Source organism: Nyctibius grandis, chromosome 4 (genome assembly GCF_013368605.1).
Source record: "Nyctibius grandis isolate bNycGra1 chromosome 4, bNycGra1.pri, whole genome shotgun sequence".
Lineage (NCBI taxonomy): Eukaryota > Metazoa > Chordata > Aves > Nyctibiiformes > Nyctibiidae > Nyctibius > Nyctibius grandis.
In genome coordinates, this window is record NC_090661.1 from 1,802,424 (window position 1) to 1,816,762 (window position 14,339).

At 69.9% G+C, this 14,339-nt stretch overlaps 1 protein-coding gene across 1 annotated transcript; it reads right to left on the minus strand.

The window, feature by feature from the left end:
* Window positions 1–283: 283 nt before the first annotated feature.
* ANKRD13D (ankyrin repeat domain 13D) lies at window positions 284–13,366 on the minus strand. The gene is made up of 15 exons (XM_068398194.1): window positions 13,211–13,366; window positions 11,987–12,122; window positions 11,780–11,904; window positions 10,698–10,743; window positions 10,476–10,619; window positions 8,377–8,566; window positions 7,024–7,090; window positions 6,850–6,931; window positions 5,325–5,386; window positions 5,118–5,248; window positions 3,428–3,585; window positions 3,191–3,328; window positions 2,005–2,168; window positions 1,824–1,903; window positions 284–1,256 (listed from the first exon to the last, which is right to left on the minus strand). Exons 1-15 carry the CDS (start codon window positions 13,298–13,300, stop codon window positions 1,016–1,018), a joined length of 1,854 nt encoding a protein of 617 aa, XP_068254295.1. The 5' UTR covers window positions 13,301–13,366; the 3' UTR covers window positions 284–1,015.
* Window positions 13,367–14,339: the final 973 nt, after the last annotated feature.

Genomic DNA, 14,339 nt, shown 5'->3' on the forward strand with positions numbered 1-14,339 from the left:
GGCCATGCCCCGTGGGTGCCAGCCCATCCTGCCCCCCTGCCCCAACCCTGTGCCCAGGACCCCCCCCTCGGGAGCAGGACACCCCATCCCACCCCAGACCGGACCCCCGTTGCCCTGGGCCCCCCCCCCCAAGCCCCTCGTCACCCCGCGGGGTCTCCCCACGAAGTATAAATTGAATAAATTAAGCCCAGGGGAGGGAATGGGGGGCACAGGGCCTGATTTGGGTGGGGGGGGTCCCATGGGTGCCACCCATCACCCTGCCAGCCACAGCCTCACACGTGTGTATATATATATATGTATATGTATATTTACATACATCTGGGGCCCCCCCGGGCCCCCCCACTGCCACCGAGGGACGTGGCCTGGGGGTCCCCACCCGGCCCCACAGCCCCCACCTTGGGGTGCCCTTAACCAGGGCTCAGCCACAACCCACAGGGACCCCCGAGACCCCCGTGGGGTCAATGTACAACAGCGAAGAGGAGGGAGGGGGTCCCTGGGGTGGGGGGGGGGGGTCCTGGGGGTAGGGGTGTCCCTGGGGTGGGGGGGTCCCCACATCAGGGTCCCTGGGCTGAGGTGGGATCCCTGGATTGGGGGTCCCGGGGGTAGGAGGATCCCTGGATCAATTCCCCCCTCGTGGGGGGGGTTTGCCCACATTGGGGGGGGTCCTTGGCACTGGGGTGTCACCCTGGCACCGGCTGTGCCCAAGTTGGGGGGTCCCGGGGGTAGGAGGATCCCTGGATCAGTTCCCCCCCGTGGGGGGGCTTTGCCCACATCATGGGGGGGGTCCTTGGCACCGGGGTGTCACCAAGTTGGGGGGTCCCGGGGCGGGACGGTGCCCACGCCGGGCTGTCCCCGTGCCTGGTGCTCCCTGGGCGAGGTGGTGCCAGCGGGGGCGTCCTTGTCCCCGGTGTGGGGTGTCCCCAAGGCGGGATGTCCCTGTCCCCGGTGTGGGGTGTCCCCACGCAGGATGCCCCTGTCCCCACGTGGGGGGTCCCTGTCCCCCCCCACCCCGGCGCTACTTGTCGGTGAGGGAGAGGCGCAGGATGCGCTGGAGCTCCTCGTCCTCCTCGCGCCGCCGCCGCTCCCGCTCCTGCTGCTCCCGCTCCGAGAGCGCCATGGCCAGCCGGAGCTGCTCCGCGAAGCTGCCGTAGCCGGGGGGGGCCGGGGGGGTCCCGCCGCCAGCCCCGGGGGGGGTCTCACCCACCGGGGGGGCGGCGCTGGGGCCGGCCTGCAGCAGCATGCTCTCCTGCAGCGCCCTGCGGGGACAGGCGCTGTGGCCACGCCCCCCGGAGGAGGCCACGCCCCCAGGAGGAGGCCCCGCCCACAGGGCCCCGCCCATGCCCCACCCCGCGTGGCCACACCCCCTTCATAGCTCCACCCTGGGCTGGAGACCCACAGCCCTCTGCACACGCCCCGCCCCTCTGCACACGCCCCGCCCCTCTGCACACGCCCCGCCCCTCCCCACATGCCCCGCCCCTCTGCACACGCTCCGCCCCTCTGCACACGCCCCGCCCCTCCCCACGCGCCCCGCCCCTCTGCACACGCTCCGCCCCTCTGCACACGCCCCGCCCATCTCCATATGCCCCGCCCCTCTCCACACGCCCCGCCCCTCTGCACACGCCCCGCCCCTCTGCACACGCCCCGCCCCTCTCCAAGCCACGCCCACACCCGCAGCAGCCCCGCCCATTATGACCACCCCACAGGGCCCCTCCCCTCCAGGCCACGCCCCCAGGGCCCCACCCCGACACCTTTAAGGCCCCGCCCCCTGCGGGCAGGGGTGGGCGTGGCCTGCCCATGCCCCGCCCCCGTGGGCGTGGCCTCACCGCTCCAGCTGCAGGTCCTCGTCGTAGGGGGGCGGGTCGGCGCCGGGGCGGGTGTTGGTCAGCGCCTCCCAGATGGTCACCTGGGGGGGGGCGGGGCTGAGGGGCGGGGCCAGCGCCGGGGGGGCGTGGCCTGGCCCGGGGAGGGGGCGTGGCCACGGGGGGGGGGGCGGGGGGTGCCCACCTGGTCGGTCTCGGTGCCCGCGTCGAGCAGGCTCTGCTGGATGGCGAACTGCAGCAGGTCGTCGTCCTCGTCCCGCAGGGGCTCGCTGCGCCCCGCGCCCAGCACCGTGTACCCCGCCGGCACCTCGAACACCCCCGCCTCCACCTCGCACGGGAACGGCCAGCCTGCCGCCCGCCCCGCCGTCAGCGCCCCGCGGCGCCCCGCGGCACCCCACGGCACCCCATCGCACCCATGGCACCCCATCCCCACGGCACCCCGTGGCATCCCACAGCACCCTGCACCCACAGCACCCCATCCCCACGGCACCCCACAGTGTCCCATGGCACCCCATGGCACCTCACACCATCCTGTGGCACCCTGCGGCATCCCACGGCACCCCGCACCCATGGCATCCCATCCCCATGGCACCCCACAGTGTCCCATGGCACCCCGTGGCATCCCACAGCACCCATGGCACCCCATCCCCATGGCACCCCACAGTGTCCCATGGCACCCCATGGCATCACACAGCACCCTGCACCCATGGCACCCCATCCCCATGGCACCCCACAGTGTCCCATGGCACCCAGTGGCACCACACAGCACCCTGCACCCATGGCACCCCATCCCCACAGCACCCCACAGTGTCCCGCAGCACCCCAGGGCATCCCACAGCACCCTGCGCCCATGGCACCCCATCCCCACGGCACCCCACAGTGTCCCATGGCACCCCACAGCACCCCACGGCACCCCACAGCACCCTGCGGTGCCCCGCGGCACCCTACACCCACAGCACCCCATGGCACCCCAAAGCACCCTGCACCCATGGCACCCCATCCCCACGGCACCCCACAGTGTCCCATGGCACCCCATGGCACCCAGTGGCACCCTACAGCACCCTGCACCCACAGCACCCCATCCCCATGGCACCCCATGGCATCCCACACCCACAGCACCCTGTGGCATCCCACAGCACCCTGCCCCCATGGCACCCTGCACCCATGGCACCCCATCCCCACAGCACCTCACACCATCCCATGGCACCCTACCCCACCCCCATGGGTGCCCCGTGCCCCTCAGCACCCCACAGCACCCACCACCCCACTCCCACCCTACTGGTACCCATCACCCCCAGCCCAGGGGACCCCGCTTCACCCTATACCCACCCCCCAGAGCCCCCCCAGCCGCAGGGCACCCCCAGCCTCACCTCTAGGGTGGGTGCCGGGGGGGTGGGTGCCGGGGGGGTGCGGGGGGGCGCAGACCCGCACGGAGCCCAGGGGCTGGTCGCACCCGCAGAGGTTGCTGAAGGTGATGCGGGCGTTGAGCACGTGGAAGAGGGGGATCTCTGGGGGGGGGGGCGGGGACAGGGGTCGGTGGCCACGCCCCCACGGGCCACACCCCCATAGGCCACGCCCCACCACGCCCCCATAGGCCCCGCCCTCACCGATCTTGACCGGGAAGCCGGGCGGCAGCTTGAGGGTGATGAAGTCGCGCAGCTTGGCGAAGTGGGCGTTGGAGATGGCCATGAGGTCGATGATGGGCGTCACCTGCTCCGCCAGCGACAGCGGGTGCTGCTCGCACAGCCACAGCGTCGCCTTGAACCTGCCCGGGCACCGCCGTGGGCACGGGGGCGCCGCGCCACCCCGGGACCCCCCCGCGACACCCCGTGGGACCTGGCACCCAGTGACACATCCCCAGGGGCACCATCACCACCTCGATGTGTCCTGACACCCAGTGTCACGTCCCATGGACCCTGTCACCACCCCTGTGGGTCCTGACACCCACTGCCACATCCCCTGGGACACCATCACCACCCTGTGGGTCCTGACACCCAGTGCCATGTCCCATGGACCCTGTCACCACCCCATGGGTCCTGGTACCCACTGCCATGTCCCCAGGACTGTGTCACCAGCCCAAATGGGCTCCCTGACACCCACTGCCACATCCCATAGGACCCTGTCACCACCCCATGGGTCCTGGTACCCACTGCCATGTCCCCAGGACTGTGTCACCAGCCCAAATGGGCTCCCTGACACCCAGTGCCATGTCCCCTGGGACCCTGTCACCAACCCCGTGGGATGTGACACCCAGTGCCACGTCTCCTGGGACCCCATCACCACCCTGATGGGTCCTGACACCCACTGCCACGTCCCCAGGACTGTGTCACCAACCCCATGGGTCCTGACACCCAGTGCCACGTCCCATAGGACCCTGTCACCACCCCGATGGGACCTGATACCAAGTGCCATGTCCCATAGGACCCCGTCACCACCCCATGGGTTCTGACACCCAGTGCCACGTCCCCTGGGACCCCATCACCACCCCATGGGTCCTGGTACCCAGTGCCACATCCCCAGGGACCCCATCACCACCCCCATGGGTCCTAACACCCAGTGCCACGTCCCCTGGGACCCCACCACCACCCCGATGGGTCCTGACACCCAGTGCCACGTCCCATGGACCCTGTCACCACCCCAATGGGTCCTGACACCCAGTGCCACGTCCCCAAGGATCCTGTCACCAACCCCGTGGGACCTGACACCCAGTGCCACGTCCCCTGGGACACCATCACCACCCTGTGGGTCCTGACACCCAGTGCCATGTCCCATGGACCCTGTCACCACCCCATGGGTCCTGGTACCCACTGCCATGTCCCCAGGACTGTGTCACCATCCCAAATGGGCTCCCTGACACCCACTGCCACATCCCATAGGACCCTGTCACCACCCCTGTGGGTCCTGACACCAAGTGCCACGTCCCCAGGGACACCACCACCACCCCCATGGGTCCTGGCACCCACTGCCACATCCCCAGGACTGTGTCACCAACCCCATGGGTCCCGACACCCACTGCCACATCCCCTTGAACCCCATCACTACCCTGATGGGTCCTGACACCCAGTGCCATGTCCCCAGGGACCCTGTCACCACCCCCATGGGTCCTGACACCCACTGCCACGTCCCCTGGGACCCCATCACCACCCCATGGGACCTGACACCCAGTGCCACGTCCCCAGGGACCATGTTACCACCCCGATGGGTCCTGACACCCAGTGCCATGTCACCACCCTGCACCAGTCCCCTCCTGTCCCAGCGCCGCGTCCCCGGGCCCGTGTCACCCTGTGGTGGCCTCACCTCTGCACCTTGCTGGACATCTCGATGGGGCGCCCGATGTTGCGGGTCTCCAGGTCGAAGTGGGGGTCGAAGTACTCCTCGGGGGTGATGGCCGTGGGGTTGGTGGGGCTGGCGGCCTGCGGCACGGGCGCCTGCGGTGGCACCGGCACCGCTCAGCCCTGTCTCCATGTCCCCCAGCCCCCGGGACCCCCCGCCCCGGCCACTCACCCCGTTGTGGGTGCCGTGCTGCTGCGCGATGCCCAGGAAGGAGTGGAAGGGGGTCTTGGAGCCTGGCCGGGGACAGAGGGGACGTGAGGGGTGTGGGGTGGGTGGGGGGCACTGCCACGGGTCACAGGGTGCCACGCCTGACGGGTGACACCCAGCACCCGTGGTGTCCCCAACCTGATGGGTCACAACCTGCCGTGGGTGCCGTGCCTGATGGGTCACACCCATGGGGACCCACATGCGACGGGTGACACCCCACAGGGTGTCCCATGCCTGATGGGTCACACCCAGCACCCACAGTGTCCCACACCTGAGAGGTGACACCCCACACACTGTCCCACACCTGACAGGTCACACCCAGCACCTATCGTGTCCTACACCTGATGGGTGACACCCAGCACCCATCATGTCCCACACCTGATGGGTGACACCCCACAGGGTGTCCCATGCCTGACGGGTGACACCCAGCACCCATGGTGTCCCACGCCTGAGAGGTGACACCCCACACACTGTCCCACACCTGATTGGTGACACCCAGCACCCATCGTGTCCCACACCTGATGGGTGACACCCCACAGGCTGTCCCAAACCTGACGGGTGACACCCAGCACCCACGGTGTCCCACACCTGAGAGGTGACACCCCAGAGGGTGTCCCATGCCTGATTGGTGACACCCAGCACCCATTGTGTCCCACACCTGATGGGTGACACCCCACAGGGTGTCCCACACCTGACGGGTGACACGCAGCACCCGTGGTGTCCCCAACCTGATGGGTCACAACCTGCCATGGGTGCTGTGCCTGATGGGTCACACCCATGGGGACCCACACTGTCCCACACCTGACGGGTGACACCCAGCACCCACGGTGTCCCACACCTGATGGGTGACACCCCACAGGGTGTCCCACGCCTGATTGGTGACACCCCACACCCCGTCCCACACCTGATTGGTGACACCCAGCACCCACGGTGTCCCACACCTGAGAGGTGACACTCCAGAGGGTGTCCCATGCCTGATTGGTGACACCCAGCACCCACAGTGTCCCACGCCTGAGAGGTGACACCCCACATAATGTCCCACACCTGACTGGTGACACCCAGCACCGATCGTGTCCCACACCTGATGGGTGACACCCCAGAGGGTGTCCCATGCCTGACAGGTGACACCCAGCACCCATTGTGTCCCACACCTGACAGGTGACACCCCACAGGCTGTCCCAAACCTGACGGGTGACACCCAGCACCCATCGTGTCCCACACCTGATGGGTGACACCCCACACCCTGTCCCACACCCGATGGGTGACACCCAGCACCCATCGTGTCCCACACCTGACGGGTGACACCCAGCACCCATGGTGTCCCACACCTGACGGGTGACACCCCACACCCTGTCCCACACCTGACAGGTCACACCCAGCATCTGACACGTCTCCCACCCAGGCCGGGGGCGGGCCTTGCACTAGGGGGCGGGCCTTGCACCAGGAGGGGGGTGTGTCCAGCTCCCTGATTGGCCGCCGGGGCTGTCACCTTTGCTGCGTGACTTGTCCTGGTCCGAGAGATGCTCCGTCCTCGTCTTGGTGACCAGCTCCACGTTGCTGGCGCTGTACACCTGGGGGGGGACAGGAGCAGGGTCCCCTTGTCCCCCCCCCGCCGTGCCCACCAGGGGGGTCCCCCCGTCCCCCCTGTCCCCCCCGTGCCCACCTTGGCCTCGTAGCCGCTGACCACCTCCATCTTCTCCGAGCGCCAGCCCCAGATCCCCGACTTGTTCCTGGGGAGGGGGAAGGCGTCAGCCCCCCCCGCACGCCCCAGTCCCAGTACACCCCCAGTGCTCCCAGTGCCCCCAGTCACCCAGTCCCTCTCTGTCTCCAGTGCTCCCAGTCCCTTACGATCCCAGTACCCCTGTCCCAGTGCCACCAGCCACCTGGGGAACAACCCCCTGCCGCCCCGTACCTCCAGTACCCCAATCCCAGTGCTCCCAGTCCCTCACGATCCCAGTACCCCTGTCCCAGTGCCACCAGCCACCTGGGAGACAGCCCCCAGCCTCCCCCTACCTCCAGCACCCCAATCCCAGTGCTCCCAGTCCCTTACAATCCCAGTAGCCCTGTCCCAGTGCTACCAGCCCCCTCGGGGACAGCCCCCAGCCTCCCTGTACCTGCAGTGCTCCTAACCCAGTGCCCACAGTATCCCAATCCCAGTGCTCCCAGTCCCTTATGATCCCAGTACCCCTGTCCCAATGCCACCAGCCCCCAGCCTCCCTGTACCTCCAGCACCCCAATCCCAGTGCTCCCAGTTGCTTCCAGTCCCCTGGTGCTACACTCCCCTAGTCTCCCAGTCCCCGCAGCCTCCCTCCCAGTGCCCCCAATCTCCCAGTCCCTCTGTGTCTCCAGTGCTCCCAGTCCCTTACAATCCCAGTGCCACCAGCCCCCTTGGGGACAGCCCCCAGCCTCCCCGTACCTCCAGTGCTCCTATCCCAGTGCCCACAGTACCCCAATCCCAGTGCTTCCAGTCCCTTACGATCTCAGTACCCCTGTCCCACTGCCACCAGCCTCCCTGTACCTCCAGTACCCCAATCCCAGTGCTTCCAGTCCCTTATGATCCCAGTACCCCTGTCCCACTGCCACCAGCCTCCCTGTACCTCCAGTACCCCAATTCCAGCACTCCCAGTCCCTTATGGTCCCAGTACTCCCGTCCCAGTGCCACCAGCCACCAGCCTCCCTGTACCTCCAGTACCCCAATCCCAGTACTCCCAGTCCCTTACGATCCCAGTACCCCTGTCCCAGTGCCACCAAGCCCCCAGCATCCCCGTTCCTCCAGCACCCCAATCCCAGCGCTCCCAGTTGCTTCCAGTCCCCTGGTGCTACACTCCCCTAATCTCCCAGTCCCCACAGCCTCCCTCCCAGTGCTCCCAGTCTCCCCCAGTGCTCCTGCTCACCCTCTTATACTGGCAAAACCCCTCCATGCCATCCCAGGGGGTGCTGCCCCTCGCTCCCACCACACCAGGGTGCCCCCCACGCCCCCCCCAGCTCCCTCCCAGGGGGGTGCCAGCCCACCCACCGCTCGAAGGCGATGTTGCGGGTGTCGAGGTGCGTGGAGACGATGGGGGCCGTGAGGCGCCCGGCCACGTGCTCCTCCGAGGGCTGCATGGCGGCCAGCAGCAGGGCGGGCTCGTGCAGGGCCAGCGCCAGCGTCTCCGTGTACACCACCTGCTTGTCGTGGTCCACCTCCATCACCACCGCGCCCGCCTCTGCGCACGGGGACACGGCTCAGCGCCCGCCTGGCACCCCCGGCACCCCCAGCTGGGGCAGCGCCTGGCACCCCATAGCACCCCGATACCCCCGAGCCCACCCCGGCACCCCCAGCTGGGTCAGTGCCTGGCACCCCATAGCACCCCGATACCCCCGAGCCCACCTCGACACCCCTAAGCCCACCCTGGCACCCCCGAGCCCACCCCAGCACCCCCAGCTGGGGCAATGCCTGGCACCCCGTGGCACCCCGATACCCCCGAGCCCACCCTGGCACCCCCCAAGCCCACCCCAGCACCCCCACCTGGGTCAGTGCCTGGCACCCCATAGCACCCCGATACCCCGGAGCCCACCCTGATACCCCTGTGCCCACCCCGGCACCCGCAGTTGGGTCAGTGCCTGGCACCCCATAGCCCACCCCGATACCCCCGAGCCCACCCCGATACCCCTGAGCCCACCCCAGCACCCCCAGCTGGGTCAGTGCCTGGCACCCCACAGCACCCCGATACCCCCAAGCCCACCCCGGCACCCCCGAGCCCACCTCGACACCCCCAAGCCCACCCTGGCACCCCCGAGCCCACCCCAGCACCCCCAGCTGGGGCAGTGCCTGGCACCCCATAGCACCCTGATACCCCCGAGCCCACCTCGACACCCCTAAGCCCACCCTGGCACCCCCGAGCCCACCCTGACACCCCCAGCTGGGGCAGTGCCTGGTACCCCATAGCACCCAGATACCCCCGAGCCCACCCCAATACCCCTGAGCCCACCCCGGCACCCCCAGCTGGGGCAGTGCCTGGCACCCCATAGCACCCTGATACCCCTGAGCCCACCCCAATACCCCCGAGCCCACAGGAATTGGGGGTCCCTGTAGGGGACTGAGGTCCCCGATGCATGTGGGGCCTGAGGTGGTCCCCAGCGGTGCTGGCAGGGGGAATGGGGTCCCCAGGGGGTCCCTATAGGGCATCTCAGGTCCTTATGGGGGAGTCCTTATGGGAGGGTCCTTATGGGGTCGAGGGGATCCCTGGGGTCACCAGAGGGCCCCTGGGAGTATCTGGGGTCCCCAGGGTGTCTCTATAGGGGATCTCAGGTCCTTATGGGGGAGTCCTTATGGGAGAGTCTTTATGGGGTCAGGGGGGATCCCTGGGGTCACCGGGTGGTCCCTGAGGGTATCTGGGGTCCCCAGGGGGTCCTTATAGGGGATCTCAGGTCCTTATGGGGGAGTCCTTATGGGGTTGGGGGGATCCCTGGGGTCACTGGGTGGTCCCTGAGGTTATCTGGGGTCCCCAGGGGGTTCCTATAGGGCATCTCAGGTCCTTATGGGGGAGTCCTTGTGGGAAAGTCTTTATGGGGTCAGGGGGGATCCCTGGGGTCACTGGGTGGTCCCTGAGGGTATCTGGGTTCCCAGGGGGTCCCTATAGGGGATCTCAGGTCCTTATGGGGTCGGGGGGATGCCTGGGGTCACCGGGTGGTCCCTGAGGGTATCTGGGGTCCCCAGGGGGTCCTTATAGGGTTCCCAGGTCCTTATGGGAGAGTCCTTATGGGGTCAGGGGGATACTTGGGGTCACCCGAGGGCCCCTGGGAGTATCTGGGGTCCCCAGGGAGTCCCTATAGGGCATCTCAGGTCCTTATGGGGGAGTCCTTATAGGAAAGTCCTTATGGGGTCGGGGGGATCCTTGGGGTCACTGGGTGGTCCCTGAGGTTATCTGGGGTCCCAGGGGGTCCCTATAGGGGATCTCAGGTCCTTATGGGGTCGGGGGGATCCCTGGGGTCACCGGGTGGTCCCTGAGGGTATCTGGGGTGCCAGGGGGTCCCTATAGGGGATCTCAGGTCCTTATGGGGTCGGGGGGATCCTTGGGGTCACCGGGTGGTCCCTGAGGGTCCCTGGGGTGCCAGGGGGGTCCCGGAGCTGACCTTCCCCCTTGAAGATGTAGCTGCGGCGCCCGCGCTGCCACGTCATGTGCTCGAAGCCCAGGAGCGTGGTGTCAACCCGCAGGCTCTCGCCCCGCTTCCACACGCGGTACACGTCACTGGGGCACACCTTGGACACCAGCGGCACTGCGGGCACGGGCACCCCGTCACCGCGGGAGGGGGCACCCCTCTGCCACCCCCCCCCAGCCCCCTGACCCCGCTCACCCCAGCTGGTGAACTCCCACTTCATCTCCACGTAGAAGTCGGATGCCTGGAAGAGATGAGGGGGGTCATGGAGGAACTGGGGGATACTGGGAGGGAGATGGGGGGTGTTTGGGACGGGATTGGGGGTCCCTACTGGTGGGGATCAGGGGGACCTGGGAGAGTGGGGTCTTGGGTGGGGGATACCCCAGCACCCCCAGCTGGGTCAGCGCCTGGCACCCCGTGGCACCCCGATACCCCGAGCCCACCCCAATACCCCCGAGCCCACCCCGGCACCCCCAGCTGGGTCAGTGCCTGGCACCCCATGGCACCCTGATACCCCGAGCCCACCCCAATACCCCTGAGCCCCCCCGACACCCCCAGCTGGGGCAGTGCCTGGCACCCCGTGGCACCCCAATACCCCGAGCCCACCCTGATACCCCCGAGCCCACACCGACACCCCCGAGCCCACCCTGGCATACCCAGCTGGGTCAGTGCCTGGCACCCCGTGGCACCCCGATACCCCTGAGCCCACCCCAATACCCCCAAGCCCACCTCGACACCCCCACCTGGGTCAGTGCCTGGCACCCCATGGCACCCCAATACCCCCGAGCCCACCCTGATAACCCCGAGCCCACCTCGGCACCCCCAGCTGGGTCAGTGCCTGGCACCCCATGGCACCCTGATACCCCTGAGCCCACCCCGATACCCCCACCTGGGTCAGTGCCTGGCACCCCATAGCACCCCGATACCCCTGAGCCCACCCCAATACCCCCAAGCCCACCTCGACACCCCCACCTGGGTCAGTGCCTGGCACCCCATGGCACCTCAATACCCCCGAGCCCACCCCGATAACCCCGAGCCCACCCCGATACCCCCAGCTGTGTCAGTGCCTGGCACCCCATGGCACCCCAATACCCCCAAGCCCACCCTGGCACCCCCAGCTGGGTGGGTGCCCAGCATGGAGGGATACTCCGGGGGTCCCCGTGGGACGAGTGGGGTCGTGGGGCGCTGGGGTGACTCAGGGTGCCCCGGGGTGACTCGGGGTGCCCCGGGGCTGCCCTTGGGGGCACCCCAGCGCTGAGGGGTGCCCCCCGGGGCCGTACCCGGCGCAGTTTGCTGAGCAGCTCGGGGATGCCGGCCAGTCGCCGCGTCGCCCGTTGGTAGTCGCGATACTGGAGCACCAGTTGCACCATCTCGGGGTCGCCGGTGCTCACGGCCTCCTGCAGCACTGGGGCACGGGGGGCACCGTCACCTCCTGCGCCCCACTGTGTGTCCCCCTCCCGGTGTCCCCCCCGGTGTCCCCCCCATACCCGTCCACCCGTTGGCGTTCTCCCGGCCCACGTTGGCGTTGTGCCGCAGCAGCACCCGCGCCGACTCCAGGTGGCCCAGGGACACGGCCAGCTCCAGCGGGGTGCGCCCGCGGGGGTCCGCCAGCTCCACGTCGTGCTGCGGGGACACGCGGGGTCACCGCCGCCAGCCCGGGGCACCCCCGGCACCCCACACCCCCCCCACTGCCAGTCCCTGTGCCCCCACCCCCTGGGCCCCGGCCCCTCATCCTGCTCCACTCCCTGGTCCCCCTGTGCCAGTCCCCCGCATCCCCCAGTGCCCCCTGTCCCCCAGCGCCCCCAGTCCCCCAGTGGCCCCTGTCCCCAAAGCCCCCAAGTCCTCCTGTCCCCCAGTCATATGTTCCCAGTGCCCCCAATCTCCCAGTCCCCCCAGTGCTCCCAGTCCTCACAGTCCTCCCAGTCTCCTGTGCCCCCAGTCTCCTGTGCCCCCAGTCCCCTGTGCCCCCAGTCTCCCTGTTTCCAGTCCCCCCAGTGCCCCCAGTCCTCTCAGTGCTCCCAGTCCTCCCAGTTTCCAGTGCCCCCAGTCCCCCCAGTGCTCCCAGTCCCCCCAGTGCTCCCAGTCCTCCCAGTCCCCCAAGTCCCCCCTGTGTTCCAAGTCCCCCCAGTCCCCCCAGTGCTCCCAGTGCCCCCAGTCCCCCCAGTGCTCCCAGTCCCCCCAGTGCTCCCAGTCCTCCCAGTCCCCCAAGTCCCCCCTGTGCTCCAAGTCCCCCCAGTCCCCCCAGTGCTCCCAGTGCTCTCAGTCCCCCCAGTCCTCCCAGTCCCCCCAGTGCTCCCAGTCCCCCCAGTCCCCCCAGTGCTCCCAGTGCTCTCAGTCCCCCCAGTCCTCCCAGTCCCCCCAGTGCTCCCAGTCCCCCCAGTCCTCCCAGTGCTCTCAGTCCCCCCAGTCCTCCCAGTCCCCCCAGTCCTCCCAGTCCCCCCAGTGCTCCCAGTGCTCTCAGTCCCCCCAGTCCTCCCAGTCCCCCCAGTCCCCCCAGTCCCCCCAGTCCTCCCAGCGCTCCCAGTCCCTATCCCCGGGTCCCCTCCCCGCCCGCTCCCGGTGCCGCCGCCGCCCTCCCATCCCCGTCCCCCACCCCACAGCCCCAGTGCCGGGCTCCCCCCGCCCCGCTGCCGCCCGGCGGTGGGGGGGCTCGGGGTGCCGGTGCCGGTGCCGTGCCGAGCCGAGCCGGGCCGGGCCGGGCCGGGCCGCACCGTGCCGGAGCGCAGGGCGCTGTCCAGCGCCTGGTGCCGGTTGTGCCAGACGAGGCGGTGCAGCGGGAAGGTGTCGCCGGGCCGGGCCATCCCGCACCATGTCCCCGGGGCCGCGCCGGGCGGACGGGCCGCAGCGCCGGGCCGGGGCCTGCCCGCAATGGCTGCGCGCGGGGGCGGCGGCGGCGGCGGCGTAACGCGGCGGCGCGGGGCGGGGCCGGCACCGGGCACGGCCGGAGGGGCACTGGCACCGGGACCGGGCACGGCCAACGGGGCACCGGCACCGGGAACTGCCAGCGGGGCACCGGCACCGGCCAACGGGGCACCGGCACCGGGAACTGACAGCGGGGCACCGGGACCGGGACCGGCCAGCGGGGCACCAGCACCGGGCGCTGCAGCCAGCAGGGCACCGGCACCGGGCACGGCCAGGGGGGCACCGGGACCGGCCAGCGGGGCATCGGCACCAGCACTGGGCACAGCCAGCAGGGCACCGGGACCGGGAACTGCCAGCGGGGCACCGGCACCGGGCACAGTCAGCAGGGCACCGGCACCGGGCACGGCCAGGGGGGCACCGGCACCGGGCACAGCCAGCAGGGCACCGGCACCCGGCACGGCGATGGCCGGGGCACCGGCACCGGGCACAGTCAGCAGGGCACCGGCACCGGGCACGGCCAGGGGGGCACCGGCACCGGGCACAGCCAGCAGGGCACCGGCACCCGGCACGGCGATGGCCGGGGCACCGGCACCCGCAACCAGGCACCAGCACTCGCAACCGGCCCCGGGCACGCCGAAAGGGATACCGGGACCTGCCACCGGCCCCGGGCACAGCGGGACACCGGCCCCGCGCCATCCCGCACCGAGCACCGGAGCGCAGAAGCCCCAGCGGCCCCGCGTAGGGCGCTCCGGGCACCGGGTCTGCGTGCCCCCCAGACCAGGGACCCATCACCCCCCACCCGCCCCGGTACCGGCGGGTGCCCCGGCACCTCCTCCCGGGTACCCAGCGGGGCCCCGGGGCTCCCTCCCCGTTTCACCCCGTGGACTCCAGCCCCGCAGTGTGGACCCGGGACCACCGGGCACCCGGCCCCGGCAACGGGGACCCCCCCCAGCACCCACCGCTGCCCTGGGACCCCCA